Source organism: Neltuma alba, unplaced genomic scaffold (genome assembly GCF_004799145.2).
Source record: "Neltuma alba isolate B1F8T4 unplaced genomic scaffold, ASM479914v2 tig00011337_pilon, whole genome shotgun sequence".
Taxonomy (NCBI): Eukaryota; Viridiplantae; Streptophyta; class Magnoliopsida; order Fabales; family Fabaceae; genus Neltuma; species Neltuma alba.
In genome coordinates, this window is record NW_021636039.1 from 40,080 (window position 1) to 55,890 (window position 15,811).

The window sequence follows — 15,811 nt, forward strand, 5'->3', positions numbered from 1 at the left end:
TGCCAAATTATACGGCAACTGAATTCCAAAATTCTCCACTTAGTATTGTATATTTTATAGTACGCTCACTCAGACTGTTGTCCCACCCATCCAGCATCCATTAACCATTATGCTAAATAGTTTAATACAAATCATACTGTGTCGATGTTGTAAAAGTTCTATATAGCTGGGCTTTCACATACAAAAATATATATTATTGATGCATAATCGGATGATACTCAGCACAAACATGGTAATCATATCTTGGCAAAATAAAACAGTCTTCTTGGTATTGGAATGTTACTACCCCACCGTTTAATAAAACACTAAAATCAGGAATTGGTGCTGATTTTCAGTATATCACCATTATGTCAATGTAATGCAGTCGAAACCCAAGTGCATCCAAGTGCATTGGGATGAGTAGTCTTCGAGATAATTATTTCGTGAGTATTAAAAAGAAACAGAGCAAAATTCGTACTAAAGTACCATAATCGGAAGCCCATCAACAATGGTGGAGATTGTCATGCTATATCTTTCCACGTCTCAGCTCTGCGAACTACCCCTTTCGTTGTGATCCTGTCACACACAAATAATAGGTTGTCAGTGCGAGAGAACGGGTGATGGTGGATTTCCAGTAGAACGTGGCGGAGGAGGAGGAGGAAGAACAAATAGAACAGAGAACGCGATAAAGCAGAGCAATTAGTTTCACGCAGTTGGCGGTTAAGTGTTTATTAACTCTCACTATATGACTGTTAAGTTAGGTCTCTGTCACTGTATCGTCTGTCTCTGTCTCTCTGTCCATGCCATCTCGTTCGGTATGCATTGCTTTTTTAGGTCTCTATTACTCTCGAATAATTATGGACGGTTTAACTCCCTTGGGTTCTGCCTTGTCTTTCTTGCTGCTGTGAAAGATTTCACAAATTTCTGATTGTTCCATTTCCCAAATGCTTTTGATTCAAATTCAGCTGATCACTTCTTTTGCAACTCAATAAAGCCCCGTATGCTTCTCGCTTTTCTGACATAAAATGGGTTTAGAGAGGAACTTCGTCATCCAAAAGGGGTTTTACTTGATGATGGTGATTTGTGTTGGTGTTGTCCAAGTAAGTTCGATTAATGAGGAAGGTTCGATTCTTTTGGAGTTTAAAAAATTTCTTTCTGACCCACAAAACAGTCTTCACGATTGGAATTCTTCTGATTTGACTCCTTGCAATTGGACTGGTGTGCATTGCGATGATTCAATGGTAACTTCCATAAATCTTCATCAACTTAATCTATCTGGCTCTTTATCTCCAATCATCTGCAACCTTCCTCATCTGGTTGAGTTGAATTTGTCAAAGAATTTCATTTCTGGCCCTATTCCTGTTGATTTTGTTGATTGTAGTAGTCTAGAAATATTAGACCTTTGTACAAACAAATTTCATGGTGAACTTCAGAACCCTTTGTCCCAGATTACCTCACTAAGAAAGCTTTATCTTTGTGAGACTTCTATGTACGGTGAAGTGCCAGAAGAGATTGGGAATTTGAATTCCCTTGAAGAGCTAGTCATTTATAGCAATAATTTAACTGGAAGAATTCCCAAGTCAATAAGTCGATTGAAGCAACTAAAAATTATCAAGGCAGGCTTCAATAGTCTCTCTGGTCCAATACCTGTAGAAGTTAGTGAGTGTGAGAGCTTGGAGTTGTTAGGATTGGCACAGAATCAGCTAGAAGGTTCAATCCCAAGGGAGCTTCAGAGGCTTCAGAATCTGACTGCTATACTTTTGTACCAAAACCATTTATCTGGGGAGATCCCCCCAGAAATTGGAAATATCAGTAGGTTGGAATTACTTGCTTTGCATCAAAATTTGTTCAGTGGAGCTATTCCAAAAGAGCTGGGGAAGCTATCTCAGTTACAATTGTTGTATCTATACACCAACCACCTGAATGGGACGATTCCTCCGGAGCTAGGGAACCTTACAAGTGCTATGGAGATAGATCTTTCTGAGAACCTGTTGAGTGGTATTATTCCTAGAGAGTTGGGGCAGATCTCTAATCTTGGACTACTTCATCTATTTGAAAACCTTCTGGAGGGAGAAATCCCCAGGGAACTCGGGCAGTTATGGCAACTCAAAACTCTAGATTTGTCGATAAATAACTTAACAGGTACAATTCCATTAGTGTTCCAGAATCTTACATACATGGAGGATTTGCAGCTCTTTGACAATAAACTTGAGGGTAAGATTCCTCCTGAACTTGGAGCTAGAAGCAACCTCAGTGTTCTTGATTTATCTGCTAACAATCTTGTCCGTATGATACCTGCCCATCTTTGCAAATATCAAAAACTGAAATTTCTAAGCCTTGGGTCAAATAGGTTGTCTGGAAATATTCCATATGATCTGAAAACTTGCAAGTCACTTGTGCAGCTTATGCTGGGGAGCAACCGACTAACAGGATGCCTCCCTGTTGAATTAAATGAACTTCATAATCTTTCTGCACTTGAACTTCATCAGAATCGGTTCTCTGGGCTAATAAACCCAGGGATAGGTCAGCTCCAGAGTTTGATAAGGCTTCTCCTGTCAGATAATCATTTTTTTGGGCATCTACCTCCCGAGATTGGAAAATTAGCACAACTTGTCTCATTCAATGTTTCCTCTAATCTTCTAAGTGGAAGTATCCCTAATGAGCTGGGAAACTGTGTAAAACTACAGAGGCTTGATCTTAGCAGGAATCAGTTAACTGGAGCCCTTCCAGATGAAATTGGCAAGCTGGTGAATTTGGAATTGTTGAAACTTTCTGATAATAAATTTTCAGGTGCAATACCCAGCACTTTAGGGGATCTTACTCGTCTCACGGAGCTGGAGCTTGGTGGCAACTTGTTTTCAGGTAGCATTCCTTTACATCTGGGAGGACTTACTGCTCTTCAGATTGCCCTTAATATGAGCCATAATAAACTATCTGGTGTAATTCCTAACAGCTTGGGGAACTTACAGATGTTGGAATTCCTTTATTTAAATGACAATGAGCTTGTTGGTGAAATTCCCACCTCAATAGGTGACTTGCCCAGTCTTTTGGTTTGCAATGTTTCTAACAATAACTTGACTGGAACTATTCCAAACACTCCTGCATTTCAAAGGATGGATTTCACAAATTTTGCTGGAAACAACGGATTGTGCCTAGTAGGTTCCTATTATTGTCATTCATCCGAATCTCCACCTGCTACTCCAAAACAAAGTTGGACTAGAGATGGTTCTTCCAGGGAGAAGATAGTGAGTATAGTTTCAAGTGTAGTTGGATTGGTTTCTCTTACATTCATAGTCTGTATGTGTTGGGCTATGAAGCGCAATAGCCCTACTTTTGTCTCCTCAGAAAGGCAAAGAATGCCTCATATCCTAAATAACTATTATTTTCCGAAAGAAGGTTTCACATACCAGGATCTCTTGGAAGCCACTAATAATTTTTCTGAAGCTGCAATTATAGGAAATGGAGCATGCGGCACTGTGTACAAGGCTATGATGGCCGATGGTGAAGCGATTGCTGTCAAAAAGCTGAATTCTTGTGGAGAAAGAGCTAATGTTGACAAAAGCTTTCTTGCGGAGATTTCAACCCTTGGAAAGATCAGGCACCGGAATATTGTGAAGTTATATGGATTTTGTTATCACGGGGATTCTAAGATTCTCTTATATGAGTACATGGAAAATGGCAGCCTCGGAGAACAACTCCATGCAAGCCCAGAATCATGTCCACTGGATTGGAATTGTCGATATAAGATTGCCCTTGGGGCTGCAGAAGGCTTGTGCTATCTTCATTGTGACTGCAAACCTCAAATCATCCACCGTGATATAAAGTCAAACAACATACTACTTGATGAAAATTTTCAGGCACGCGTTGGAGACTTTGGATTGGCAAAGTTGATTGACTTTTCGTTTTCAAAATCCATGTCTGCTGTAGCAGGTTCATATGGCTACATTGCTCCTGGTAAGTAATTAAAAGGAAAAGTACCTTCTGTTGATTACAATTCTAAATTCTGAAGTTATATTGTTTCCCTGCCATGAGTCCCATAGCTTTCTTAAACTGAAGTTTGATCTGTTATCAGAATGACAAAAAATGGCTTTAACAATTTTGTTCTTTGCGAATATTATAATTTTGTCAGAATATGCTTACACTATGAAGGTGACTGAGAAATGTGACGTCTATAGCCTTGGGGTAGTTTTGTTGGAACTAGTCACCGGCCGTTCACCAGTTCAACCGCTGGAACAGGGTGGTGATTTGGTGACTTGGGTGAGAAGAGCAATTCAAGCAGCAGTACCGACATTGGAACTATTTGACAAGCGACTGGATCTGAGTGAACAGAGAACAAATGAAGAGATGTCTCTTATTCTCAAAATTGCAATGTTCTGCACCAGTGTGTCTCCTCTTAATAGGCCAACAATGAAAGAGGTCATTGCAATGTTGATCGATGCTAGAGAGTGTGTCAGCAATTCTCCTTCTATTCCTACATCTGAACACCCACATGATGATGAATCATCTTTCAAAGGTTAAAAAACTCATTTGGAGTCATATTTTAGATTATTAATTATTATTATTATTATGATATATGTTATCGAAATAATAAGCTTCAGTATAAAATATGAGATGGGTTCATTGAGGATGAATTAACCTCATTCATTTTGCAATAAGTTGAAATAATAAGGTTATTTCTCTGATTTTGCATTTTTGTTCCATGTTTCAGTTTCCTCGGCAGCTAATTTTCATGATTCATGTTTCAAATTTCATGTTGCAGATAATTTAGATAGTTTAGTGCTGGAAGATCCGTGATTATTGTTATATCAATAATAAATGGAAAATCACCAATGTGAAGATTGATTACAAAATGAATTATGTTATTGTTTGATGAGCACCAACCATTAAGTCAATATGTTTAGGCTTGATAAATAATGGCTCTTAGGATTTTAGTTTAAAGGAGGAGGAGGGGGGAGGGGATATAAATAATGTGAGGAAGAGCTAGTTTCAAAAGGCAATAAAATTAAAAGCCCTGTTTCTTTCTGTTTTTTTTTTTTAATGTTTTTAGAATAGTTTTATAAAATTGTTTTTTAAAATAAGTTTTGAAAAAAATTGAAAATAATGTTTGAATAATTATTCTGAAACAATTGTTCTTAAAATCAACTTAGAGAATTGACAGGAAGAGAGATAGAATGAGAACTGCAATAATGACAAATGGAAAATCGAAAAGCTGAGAATCAACATAGAAGAACAGAGCATGGTCACAGGTAAAATAAAGAATTAGAAAAAAAAATAGCAAAACAGAATTTTTAAAAAAAGCAATAAAAAATGTAAAAGTTGTTTTTGCATTTTTTTGTTTGTAAAATTATAGTATTTCTCCCTTTTTTTTTGTTTTTACAAAATACTTAAGTAAAAATTGACAACTAAAGAGGTTTTTAATTTTTATTTTAAAAAAAAAAAATTATTTCCGGCACAAGAAAACAAACATGCCCAAAACTTCCAAGACTCTCTGAAGAACGATTCAAAGTTTCAAACCAAGATAAATAAAAGAATCGTCAGATAGTAAAAACATGGCACATCAACATTAGTAGAAGGTGACTTCTTTAAAACTTCAGAGGTGAAGTCTTGGCAAATGTGACAATGACTAAACATGGAAAACTAAGACTTTTGTACATTCACAAATTCTAAATAAATACAAACAATCAATCAGATGATAGAATCATCAAAGAGAAACACATGCTTTCACACTCTAATTAGTTTGACAAAATAAAAACCTATACAAGGAACTTGTAGATAATTAAGCTGAGTCCAACTAAACACGGAAACCAAACCAACGAGGAACGTCATGTGAGATCATTAAGCCCTACACTTCTGAGACATGCACATGGTTATTCTGTATTGTTTAGTCTTTCCAAGAAATTCTCTTCAACTTTGCTTTCAAAAAGTCGATTTGCCTGTCGTTCTTGCATTCCACCCCCTTTCCTTTTCTTTTTGAATATTCTTTTGCTGTGTTTCTTCTGTTCCATTTCTTCTACCATTTTTCAGAAAACCCCTCTTTGCTATCATCCTTCCTTGACTCCCAATAGAAACTCTTACTTTCTCCATACCCACATTTACACCAACCCTTCTCATATGTTGCTGACTTGGCGACTTGTTCTGAATCTTTTTATATAAGCTTCGCCTAAGCATGCTGCTTCCTCTCTTCTTACTCCCACTTTTCATTCGTTGCTTGGGACTCTCTAGATGTGTCTGTGTAGCCAAACTATTTCCCCCTTCTTCATTGCTTTCTTTCTCCTCAGCTCTACTTTCTAGCACTGGCATTATCGTTGATGGAAGTTGAGGCACACTTGGAAGAGGTATCAGAGAGTTTCGCCTTAAAGTCGTAACTGAAGGAATACGTGGTGTAATTGTGCAGATTGAAGCTCTTCCAGTCCTTTTAGGCAATACAAGTTTCTCAACTATCTCAGGATTGTTCTCTTTTTCGGCATGATCAGTGCACTTGATAGAGTTATACAACGTTGAAGAGGGCAGTGAGGGTTGATTTGAGATATTGTTCTCCATAAGTGGTCTGGTTGAACTCATGAAATCAGTGAAGTTCTCGTGAGTTCCTACTGGTTTGTTTGCCAGTGCTGGCCTCCCAGGTGTACTGTTTTGCTCTTGATGTTTAAGCAGATGCTGCTCAGCTATCTTTGAGTCTACATGTTGGCGCGCTAGCTTTCTCTCAATCAGAAGTTGTGATTCCAACTCCCTGACCTTCAAACCAACACAAATAATGCTAAGAGAGACATTTAAAAGTAAAATTAAAATATCACGTGTTACAATATGATATACCTTATCTTGTAGACTTTTAGTTTTAATATCTCTCTCCTTCATCTTTGAATCTAATCCATGAACTGTTTCCTCCAATTTCTTGATTTGCAAATCCTTAATCTTCATCTCTTGCTTGGTTTTCTCAGCCTGACAAAAGAGAGAAATTGCTGAAAATGCAATAGATGAAACAAAAAAAGTGGATATACGAAGTAGTCATACCAATTGTTTGTATTTGAGAAGTTCTGTAGGGTCCAATTGCCTTTTTGCAGGCCCTAATTCTATTCCTCTCACTCTGCTAGCAAAGTTCAGAGAGCAAATCGTCTCACTTAAATCATTTTCATTAGGACTAATCTGTACAAACATGAGCGTCTTCGAATCTCCTCCTAAAAAGCAAGTTTATTGGTCAAATATCTGTAACATCTATAATAATATCTAAAAACGCGTTTCTATAAAAACCCGGAGAAGTACCTAAAGAGTCTTGCAGCAAGTGTGTGAGTTTGGAATTTCTGCACCGCGAACAAGACCATAAACTTCAGCACTATTTATATTTATAATCAAATCTAATATCTAGTTTGATTACCTGAAAGGAATATGTGAGCATTTTGTTGCAAGAGCTGATATAACATCTCCTAGCGCAGAGAGAGACCTATTAATATTCTGAGTTTCCTTGAGTCGTTCCCCGTGCACTTCTGTTTTTGCCACTCGCTCGCTGCCTGCCAGGTCTACAAGCCACAACTTGCTTCTTGTGCATTCCCCATTCAATAAATTCTCCCCCTTAACCATAACACAGTGAATACTGTACAGAGAAGGAACAATCTTTTATAAACACCACCATTCTAACATGACATGTATAGAAAGACACATTTGTCAGGTCTGTGTTTTCAGTGTAGCTCTTCAAATCAACAGAATTGTAACACTTAACACCTGACAAAAGTTCCAATTTATATAGACACTTAAAGAAAATAACAGCAAACACCAAAAGAAACTTGGCCAAAGTCTTGCAATTACTTAAGATTTAAGGATTTCGACTCATGAACAATAAAACCAACCAGTGGGATCGACTGCTGTGCTCATTGGCATTGGTTGAGCTAACAGCCCTAGCATTGCTGCCAGTTTGTAGCACTTCCCAGACTTCAGTCATGTTATTTACATGTGCCTCCACCAGTCCCGGAACATGGTGCATTCCTTCTCCTGCTTGCTTTATTTCAAGCCTATATTCAACCCGATATCAGTTAGCATATCCAGCTATTAATCCGAAAATCAATCAGAATAAGCTAAACAGTGGGCTCATTTGAAGGGCTTCAGGAATGAACATGACACAAATGGCAAAGTGACTTAGAAGCAACCTTCTTGCAGCTATTCCAAGCTGATTTCCTGAGACAAGCAAGTCTCTTATTTGCTCATTGTAGACTTCTAAGACACTTACAGAGACATCATAACGATAGAGCTTCTGTCTCTCCTTGATTATGTCAAACATTTTCTCAAGAGTCCTGAAATTAACCCCACGTGCCTTTTCTGTACCTTCCATTGTAAATGTTTTTCCTGTTCCAGTCTGCCCATAAGCAAATATGCATACATTATACCCATCTAGAACTGAGGCTGCAAATGGTGCCGTGTCTTCAAATATTTCGGCTATACGTACACAAAAAAGAAAAAGCCAAGGGTGCCCAAAATGAGTCTTCAACCTTAAAAACGCCACACAGGATTCATGGCATATTAATTCACAATTACCTTGATCTGCTTTGAGGCCCAAAAACAGCATCAAACTTGAAAGTCTTTCTAGGAGCCCCATTTGACAGCACAGTAAGCTCACCATCTTTTGCTGATTCAAAATCCATTGCCATTCTTGCTCCCGATGTCATCTCTTCAGCATTAAGAGGCCTACACCGGCAAAAGACCCTAATGTTCCCTGTGAGAAGTAATACTTAGTAAATCATTCTAAATTTCTCTATTACATCTGAGTTTATACTCGAGAAACATCAAGTGCATGCTTACCTTTCAACTCCAAAACCTTATTGTAAAGTTCTTTTTGTTTCCTAGCGCCTTCTAGATATTTAGACCTGAGATCTTCGTGGAACTCCAGCTGCTCATGTACTACAAAGAGTGAAATAAGAATATGTGAAAGTGCGACCATCAACTGACATAAAGATTTGAAACTTAAACTTCATCGTATTTACTTACTCTTGGACTTGATAGTAATCCCCACTTCACTCATATCTGCAAGATACTTCTTGTATGTCTCTACTTCCTCCGATAGTTTGATGTGTTCCATTTTCATAATCTGTACAATGAAATTGGTAACCAGCTTACTACGATACACGTTTTTTTTTTTAATTCTTTATTTGTTAATTAATTAATTTGTCAAAATATGAGTACCTTTACTTTTCTCATCAAGTCTCTCAGAGAAGAAAACCACCTACTTTTTTCCTTTACTTGTCCCTCAATGGCAAATGCTGCAAATTTTGGAAGTCTCATTACATCAGATGAGTGAAATATTAGCCGCAGACTCATAAGAACTGAAAAAAAGGATGCATACCCAATGATCCTACATGCATGGACTTGCGCATGAGCTCATTCTGAAGATCTTGCAAAGACTTCAATGCTTCTTGGCATTCTCTATTCTTCTGCTGATTCTCCCTTTTGAGTTCCTCCAACATCTTCCTGGTTTCCACCAGCTCCTTTTTCTGACACTTGAATTCCTTTCTCAGCTTCTGGATCTCCTCTCTTCCCTCGTTATCTCCGCTATCCTGCAATAACGACATTGAGTGCGCACTGAAACACAGTAAATTTCATCCCTAATAGGTAAAAATGGCATCGATTAGAAAGAAGCATACATCTGGAGAATCCAATTCTGCCCCCTGTGATACTTTCATATCTTCTTGCAATTCATTTTCTCCTGTACAATCTTGTAAAACAAATTAACACTGCTGTTTTCTAAAATCTCCATCCACAGTAGATAAAGCAAAAACAGATGTCACTAACTAGGAGGGTAGTCTTGAGGCGACTTATCGGTGACTTCTGGCGGTGGGAAAAGCTCAAAAGAAGCTTCGGGAGACAGTTCTTTGAAGGTATCGCACAACATGGAGAATTTCACTGTTGGAGTCTTCCGAGGTTTCACAACATCAGACCCATTAATTCCATTCTCTAAAGAAAGCTCCATAGGCGACGGCACGTTTTGACGGGATTTGCTTTCCAACATTTCAGGGGATTCCATGGCAATATCTGGTGAGCCAGTGCAGATGACCAAATCGGGGGACGTTAAAGAATATCCTAACAGTGATCGGCCTGAAAGATTCAGCCCCAGTTCGATCAGATTCTCGAGAAACCACAATTGAGAAATCTAATATCTATTTCCCATTGAGTTGCGTGGAACAAAGCAAGAAACGGGGTTCTCTTACCATCAACCACTTGTTTTGCTATTGGGTCTTCGAATTGCACGTCTTTTTTGTCAACTCGTCTTTTCCAAGAAAATTCTACACCAGAAAATCAAAACCATGATGGGTGATGAAAAACTAAAAGTTGGGTTCATCAGCAACGACAAAGTATCGATCTTGCTGATATATTACGGAGTCTTACCGTCATTTGGGCTGCCCTGCCATTCAGTATCCGCCATTGTTGGACTTTGAGAGCTCAGCGATGTTTGTGAATTGTCTGCCAAATCGAAGACAATAAGTTACCGATAAACCAAGATGGCCTAACAACAGACAGCTGAGTTTATAATCATGGTACAGAGTTCTTACAAATAGAGGGAATAGAAGAGTTTTCTTGTTGCAACGAGGCGTCTGTGAGAAGAAGTGGGTCGCAAATATGCCATTGATTGTGATCCTCCATAGATAAAATGACAACTGTTTGAATTTACAGCAATAATAACAATGAAAGCGTAGAGAAGATATTACTGCATTTACCCAAGGAAAAAAAGCAAAAAGAAAAGCGAGTTTTCTGAGATGGCGTTAATTTCGTTATTTTAGAATGTATAGATGTGTAGTTTTGGATTAGCCTTAATGGAAAAATTAGACCGTTAGGTTTTGAAATTTGAAATCTCCGAGGCGGGGAATTAAAGATTCAAGGATGCCCCGTGCAAAAATTCCTATCCACCCCCAGGGTTCACGCCACGCTGATATTAGGAACTGCCATCTGGCTTCCTGCTTAGGATTCTGGAGGGAATATAGGGAAAAGTGCAATTAATGACCCGTTGTTTAAAATATTCACACTGAAAAATCCAAAAATATTTTATAATGTTTGAATTTTGTTGGACTCATAATTAAAAAATTATAAACTTCTATTTGGATTCAACAATGTTTGAATTCCAATTTGAATTACTTAATAATATTAAATATGCAAAAGGTTATAATATTTGGTTAGAATGCATCTAATACCCTCTGGTAAACAAAAAGAAAAGAAAAAGATGCATCTAGCATCCAAAACATTTTCTCAGGTATATTCAGCATTCTGAAGTATTTTGTAGTGTACTTAGTATTTCGAAATATTTTCTAAGTGCGTCGAGCAACCTAAAGTTTTTTTTTTTTTTGACTTGGTATTGGATGCGTTAAAAAATATTTTTGAATGCTAGACACACCTAAAAAATACTTCAACATGCTAGGTTCACCTAAAAAAATGTTTCAGAATGCTAAATACACTACAAATATTTTAGGATATTGGATACACTTAAGAAAATACTTCAGAATGCTAGATGAACCATAGCCCAACATTTTAATCACATTGCATGCAAAGGTATCAGTGTAGCATACTGGATTAAAAATGAGTCAGTGTTTTTATATCAATAGGTAAATTTTTATATTTGTATAATGATGATTTGGAAATTGTTAATTTAAAATATAGTTATAAGTCTCCAAAAAGAACTTATAATAATTGGTATTAATTAAAAAGTTATATACCAAATGTTACAAAATATCAGCTTTTTAAGCTCTCTCGTTGATCTACGCATCAACGAAACAAACATCAATATATTTTTTTATTTGCCATTTCACAAAAACAATTACATTAAAAAAAACAGCCATGGTTAGTAAAAACAAAGCATTCCCAACGCTGCAAATTTTGTATCATGTGCGTTCTTAGTCTTCAACCCTAAAAAGGTCTTTTATCCTTTGTGACCCCTCACGCTAGGGGTGTGCAAAAACCCGGTAGTCCGGTCCAATCCAGTCCAACCCGAAGTAGTCTTGTCCGGTCCAATCCATTCCAAATTAACTATATAATAAAATTAGACTAGACTGGACCAGACTAGTTGGTCGGGCTGGACTGGGTTTCAGACCAAGTGATCATATCACCTAGACTGGTCTAGTCTAGTCTAGGTGAATTTTTTATTTTTTAATAATTTGTAATTTAGATGGTGCCTTTGATTGTTTTTAATGTTTTTAGATATTTTTATGTATTTATGATGGAGTTTTAACATTTTAGGACGAGTTTTATATGATTATAGGTAGTTTTTATTGTCTTAATTGTACTTATCATGTTGAAATCTTATTTCTCATAAAGAAAAAAATTACAAAAAAAAAAAATTGGCCAATTGGACTGCCTGGACCAGTCCACCAGTCTGGTAGACCAAGTCCAGTCCAACCCGACCTTGGGTCATCATTGAACTAGACCAAACCACAGACTATCAAACCTAGTCCGACCAAAAAATCAGACTAGACTTCGGATTGAGCTCTAGTCCAGTCCAGTCTGTCCATTGTGCAGCCCTACCTCACGCTATCATGAGATGTTTGATCAAGTATATAAAAGTTATCTTCCATGATATCAGAGACTTTAGCTTCTTCTTCTTCTTTTTTTTTGGTCAACTGTGGGAGACTTTAGCTAAATGGTAAGTAAATATAAGATCTTTTTTATATGCATGGCTAGACAAAATTTGCCAATTTTTAAGACTTGTTTGGAGCTCCGTTCAAAATAGATTTTTAAACAAGTTCACATAAATTAAGACAAAACTCTTCTCATATGTTTACCTTGTATTATGTAAATCACTTCTAAAAAACTATTTATAAGTCAATCCAAATAAGTCCTAATTGACCTAACATCATTAGTAAAATGCCCCTAGTAATCAGCGGCCTCTTCAGATCATTCTGGTAAATTATTTTGGACAATTCCGTGACCCAACTTTCAACAGACAAAAAGGCAACCCAGAAGCACGTATGGGCCGGATCTCCAATTGGACTAACCGGATATGACCATGCGTTTCGAGGTTTAGAACGAGATTTCAAATTATAGACAACCGAGCTAGGGTTTTGCGATTTATCAGCATAACATCTCCCGGGAGCCCTGGCTTCAAGTTGGTGCGACTAGCTTTCAAGATCGACATTTTTTCTTTTTACTCTGAATTGAGGTATGCATCATTTTTAAGCTTCCATCTTCTTGTTGTTGTTGTTTCTTTTTTCTTTTCCCTTTTCTTCGTTGCTTACTTCGTGGGAAGTTTCGGCTTCTGTGCTGGTGTGTTTGCTTTTCAATTTGATTTGAACAAGCTTTCGTCTCTGATGAGGAACAAACTCAGTAAACTTTCGTTCTTCTGATTAGTTGTTCATGAAGAATGCTTTTGGAGACCTGAACTGAAGAGACATATCGGAAAGCTTCTGCGTTTCTCTTAATTGAAATTTCGTTCTCAGTCACACTAATGTTTGTTAGATTAATATCTTTTCTTAATTTATATTCTTGAGAAATGTTTCTGGATGTATGAGTTGCCGATACTTATTTTAGAAACATCCATTGTTTCTCTCTCGTTGATTCCTTACCATTTAGTGGATGCATTCCGAGACTTGAAACTGATGTTTGATAAGCGCTTCTTTCTCTTGTTTCGTGTTATTTTATTTTTGTTCGTTTTTAAAAGCTTAAGACCTGGTTCTCTAACTTAGGCTCCTAGAGCATGGCAGTCGATGGCAACTGGCGACTCTGCTCAACCTACATGAGAATTCTGGTCCAATTATTATTTTCAGAGGCGTGAGATATGCATAGATGAGGATTTGGGGATTTTGAGACTATCTTGGGCCCAAGCCATTATGGTATTGTATTCTTGTGAGGAAGGGGTTGGGGTTGTTTCTGTAAGCAATGCTTCTTATTGCTTCCTAAACCTCAACCAAAAATGGAAAACAATGTGATGTTTACCAACTAAAACACCTTTTGGGATAATCAGACTTAACTTTCATGTTAAGTTGCCAATGTGAAAATTTCTGGGGTTCCTGAACTGAGGAGGCCTTTAGGTCTTTCCTCCTACTCCGTTGAAATTCTTGTCGCTAAGCAAAGCATAAGGTTTATAAGTTTCTCTTTTTGGGCTGGGTTTGAATTTGATTGTATTTTTTTCTGGTAAAAGGAATTTTAGATATGAAACTTATCATTGATCTACTCACTTTATTTTGATATATGTTTATCTCATATGCTGTATAAATATATTATCAGAGCAAGCTTTCTTCTCTTTCTCCGTTATAACATGTCTTGCTCTTTTTATTATTTCTAAAGAATGGAAACTTATTTGCAGCTTATATGATTCGATTTTACGTCCTAGCCCTCATAGTTTACCGGCAATCCGTCCTTATATTCTTGTTTCTTCTTTTACTTTATGGATTGATTGACATGTTCTCTGGCAGGTCAATTTCTGCTATATTTGAAGAATTGTGCAACTGAACATCAGTTTTATCCAAAATGAGGTATACTTCAGTTTTCTATTGGTCATCTTGATTGAAAATTAAGTTATCGTGAGATTTTTACTTAATCACTAATATGGTTTTCTCCTCCCTTTTATCTCTTTTCAGCCGGCCAATGGAGGAAGATGTAAGTTTTATCCTTTTGTGATTTGCAATCACACTGAAAGTCAGATATGGGGTCTTACATGCTATTTATACAGTATTCTTGTACACAATAACAACTCTGGAAAATGTATGCTATTGTTCAGCTTGTAATCATTCATGCCTTTTATAGGGTGGCAAGAATGAAGAGGAAGAGTTTAACACAGGACCGCTATCTGTGCTCATGATGAGTGTTAAGAATAACACACAGGTATGTTTGTTCCTATATAGCACTATGGGGTCCATGGCAGGCGTGGATTATTGTGGTTTAAATCAGATCTTACTTGTGCAGGTGCTGATCAATTGTCGGAACAATAGAAAGCTTTTGGGCCGAGTTAGAGCTTTTGATAGGCACTGCAACATGGTGCTTGAGAATGTCCGAGAAATGTGGACTGAGGTTTGTGATTCTCTGTCATGGATTTCTTTCCCTTATAAATAAATTTTAAGCCAGTCGATGTATGTTGCATCCAGGTGCCAAAGACTGGGAAAGGCAAGAAAAAGGCACAGCCAGTTAACAAGGATAGATTCATTAGTAAAATGTTCCTCCGCGGAGATTCTGTCATCATTGTTCTCAGGAACCCCAAATAGGCTGTCATCTCTCTCTAATCAACTGACAGTAACTAGTGGGAGTGATTTGTCTGTAATATTTGCCATTTTACTGATGCTGACAACGAGTAATGTGGTCGTGATGGCTAAGCTGATACCCTCCGAACATGGTTTAAATATTATCTTTGCTAGGATATGGACTATATGTTTTGATGTCAACCCTTGGCCCCCCGGGGGGGTGTTTGAGTGACTCGTAGGACGACGATAATTGGTGGAACATGTGTACTTGCCATGTACGCCGTATAGTTGATGCTTGATTTTGCCAAATGTACGTTTCTTGGGGCATATGGGAAACGCGTGTAGAGGAGATTTTAGCGAAGTTCTCAACGTTTATCACAATTTCATGCAATGGCCAAAGTTTTGCAGTTTTATTTTTTGTGAACTTGTAGATTATACATTCTAAATTCCTTTGGAAGCGGAAAGTACAATATTAGTCTTTAAGTTTGCGCGCTACCGTGTCGATCTTCCAAATCGGAATTACGAATCAGTTGTTTGAAGTTGGGGCCAAAGAAGGCTGCAATTAGATTAATTGGGTTACTGCGGCAGAGTTTTATCCAATTAGCCATTTGAATTTATTAACATACCATTTTGTTCGATATCGATTCCCACATTCTTCTTTCTGCCTGTCTTGTTTTTACACCACATTGACCATC

At 37.4% G+C, this 15,811-nt stretch overlaps 3 protein-coding genes and 1 non-coding gene across 6 annotated transcripts; 3 read left to right on the plus strand and 1 right to left on the minus strand.

Annotated features, from left to right (window-relative positions):
- The first annotated feature begins 1,004 nt into the window (after nucleotides 1-1,004).
- On the plus strand, nucleotides 1,005-4,505 carry LOC114712127 (leucine-rich repeat receptor-like serine/threonine-protein kinase At1g17230). The gene is made up of 2 exons (XM_028896599.1): nucleotides 1,005-3,933; nucleotides 4,109-4,505. Exons 1-2 carry the CDS (start codon nucleotides 1,005-1,007, stop codon nucleotides 4,495-4,497), a joined length of 3,318 nt encoding a protein of 1,105 aa, XP_028752432.1. The 3' UTR covers nucleotides 4,498-4,505.
- A 1,037-nt stretch (nucleotides 4,506-5,542) lies between these two features.
- On the minus strand, nucleotides 5,543-10,638 carry LOC114712119 (kinesin-like protein KIN-14Q). Its single transcript, XM_028896592.1, has 17 exons — nucleotides 10,509-10,638; nucleotides 10,345-10,419; nucleotides 10,167-10,241; nucleotides 9,751-10,053; nucleotides 9,603-9,664; nucleotides 9,305-9,515; nucleotides 9,145-9,221; nucleotides 8,950-9,049; nucleotides 8,764-8,862; nucleotides 8,503-8,677; nucleotides 8,115-8,402; nucleotides 7,818-7,979; nucleotides 7,349-7,564; nucleotides 7,237-7,274; nucleotides 6,988-7,151; nucleotides 6,790-6,915; nucleotides 5,543-6,711 (listed from the first exon to the last, which is right to left on the minus strand). Exons 1-17 carry the CDS (start codon nucleotides 10,597-10,599, stop codon nucleotides 5,896-5,898), a joined length of 3,078 nt encoding a protein of 1,025 aa, XP_028752425.1. The 5' UTR covers nucleotides 10,600-10,638; the 3' UTR covers nucleotides 5,543-5,895.
- A 2,367-nt stretch (nucleotides 10,639-13,005) lies between these two features.
- Nucleotides 13,006-15,532, plus strand: LOC114712118 (small nuclear ribonucleoprotein Sm D2-like). Of its 3 annotated transcripts, none has more exons than XM_028896589.1 (6): nucleotides 13,006-13,102; nucleotides 14,355-14,414; nucleotides 14,520-14,538; nucleotides 14,686-14,763; nucleotides 14,845-14,949; nucleotides 15,024-15,532. In XM_028896589.1, exons 2-6 carry the CDS (start codon nucleotides 14,410-14,412, stop codon nucleotides 15,138-15,140), a joined length of 324 nt encoding a protein of 107 aa, XP_028752422.1. In that variant the 5' UTR covers nucleotides 13,006-13,102; nucleotides 14,355-14,409; the 3' UTR covers nucleotides 15,141-15,532. The 3 variants fall into 3 exon arrangements, with proteins under 3 accessions (XP_028752422.1, XP_028752424.1, XP_028752423.1); XM_028896591.1 differs by lacking the exon at nucleotides 13,006-13,102 and adding an exon at nucleotides 13,310-13,389; XM_028896590.1 differs by lacking the exon at nucleotides 13,006-13,102 and adding an exon at nucleotides 13,677-13,772.
- LOC114712159 (small nucleolar RNA Z159/U59) lies at nucleotides 13,244-13,332 on the plus strand. Its single transcript, XR_003737204.1, has one exon. It is a non-coding gene; the product is annotated as a small nucleolar RNA Z159/U59 (small nucleolar RNA).
- Nucleotides 15,533-15,811: the final 279 nt, after the last annotated feature.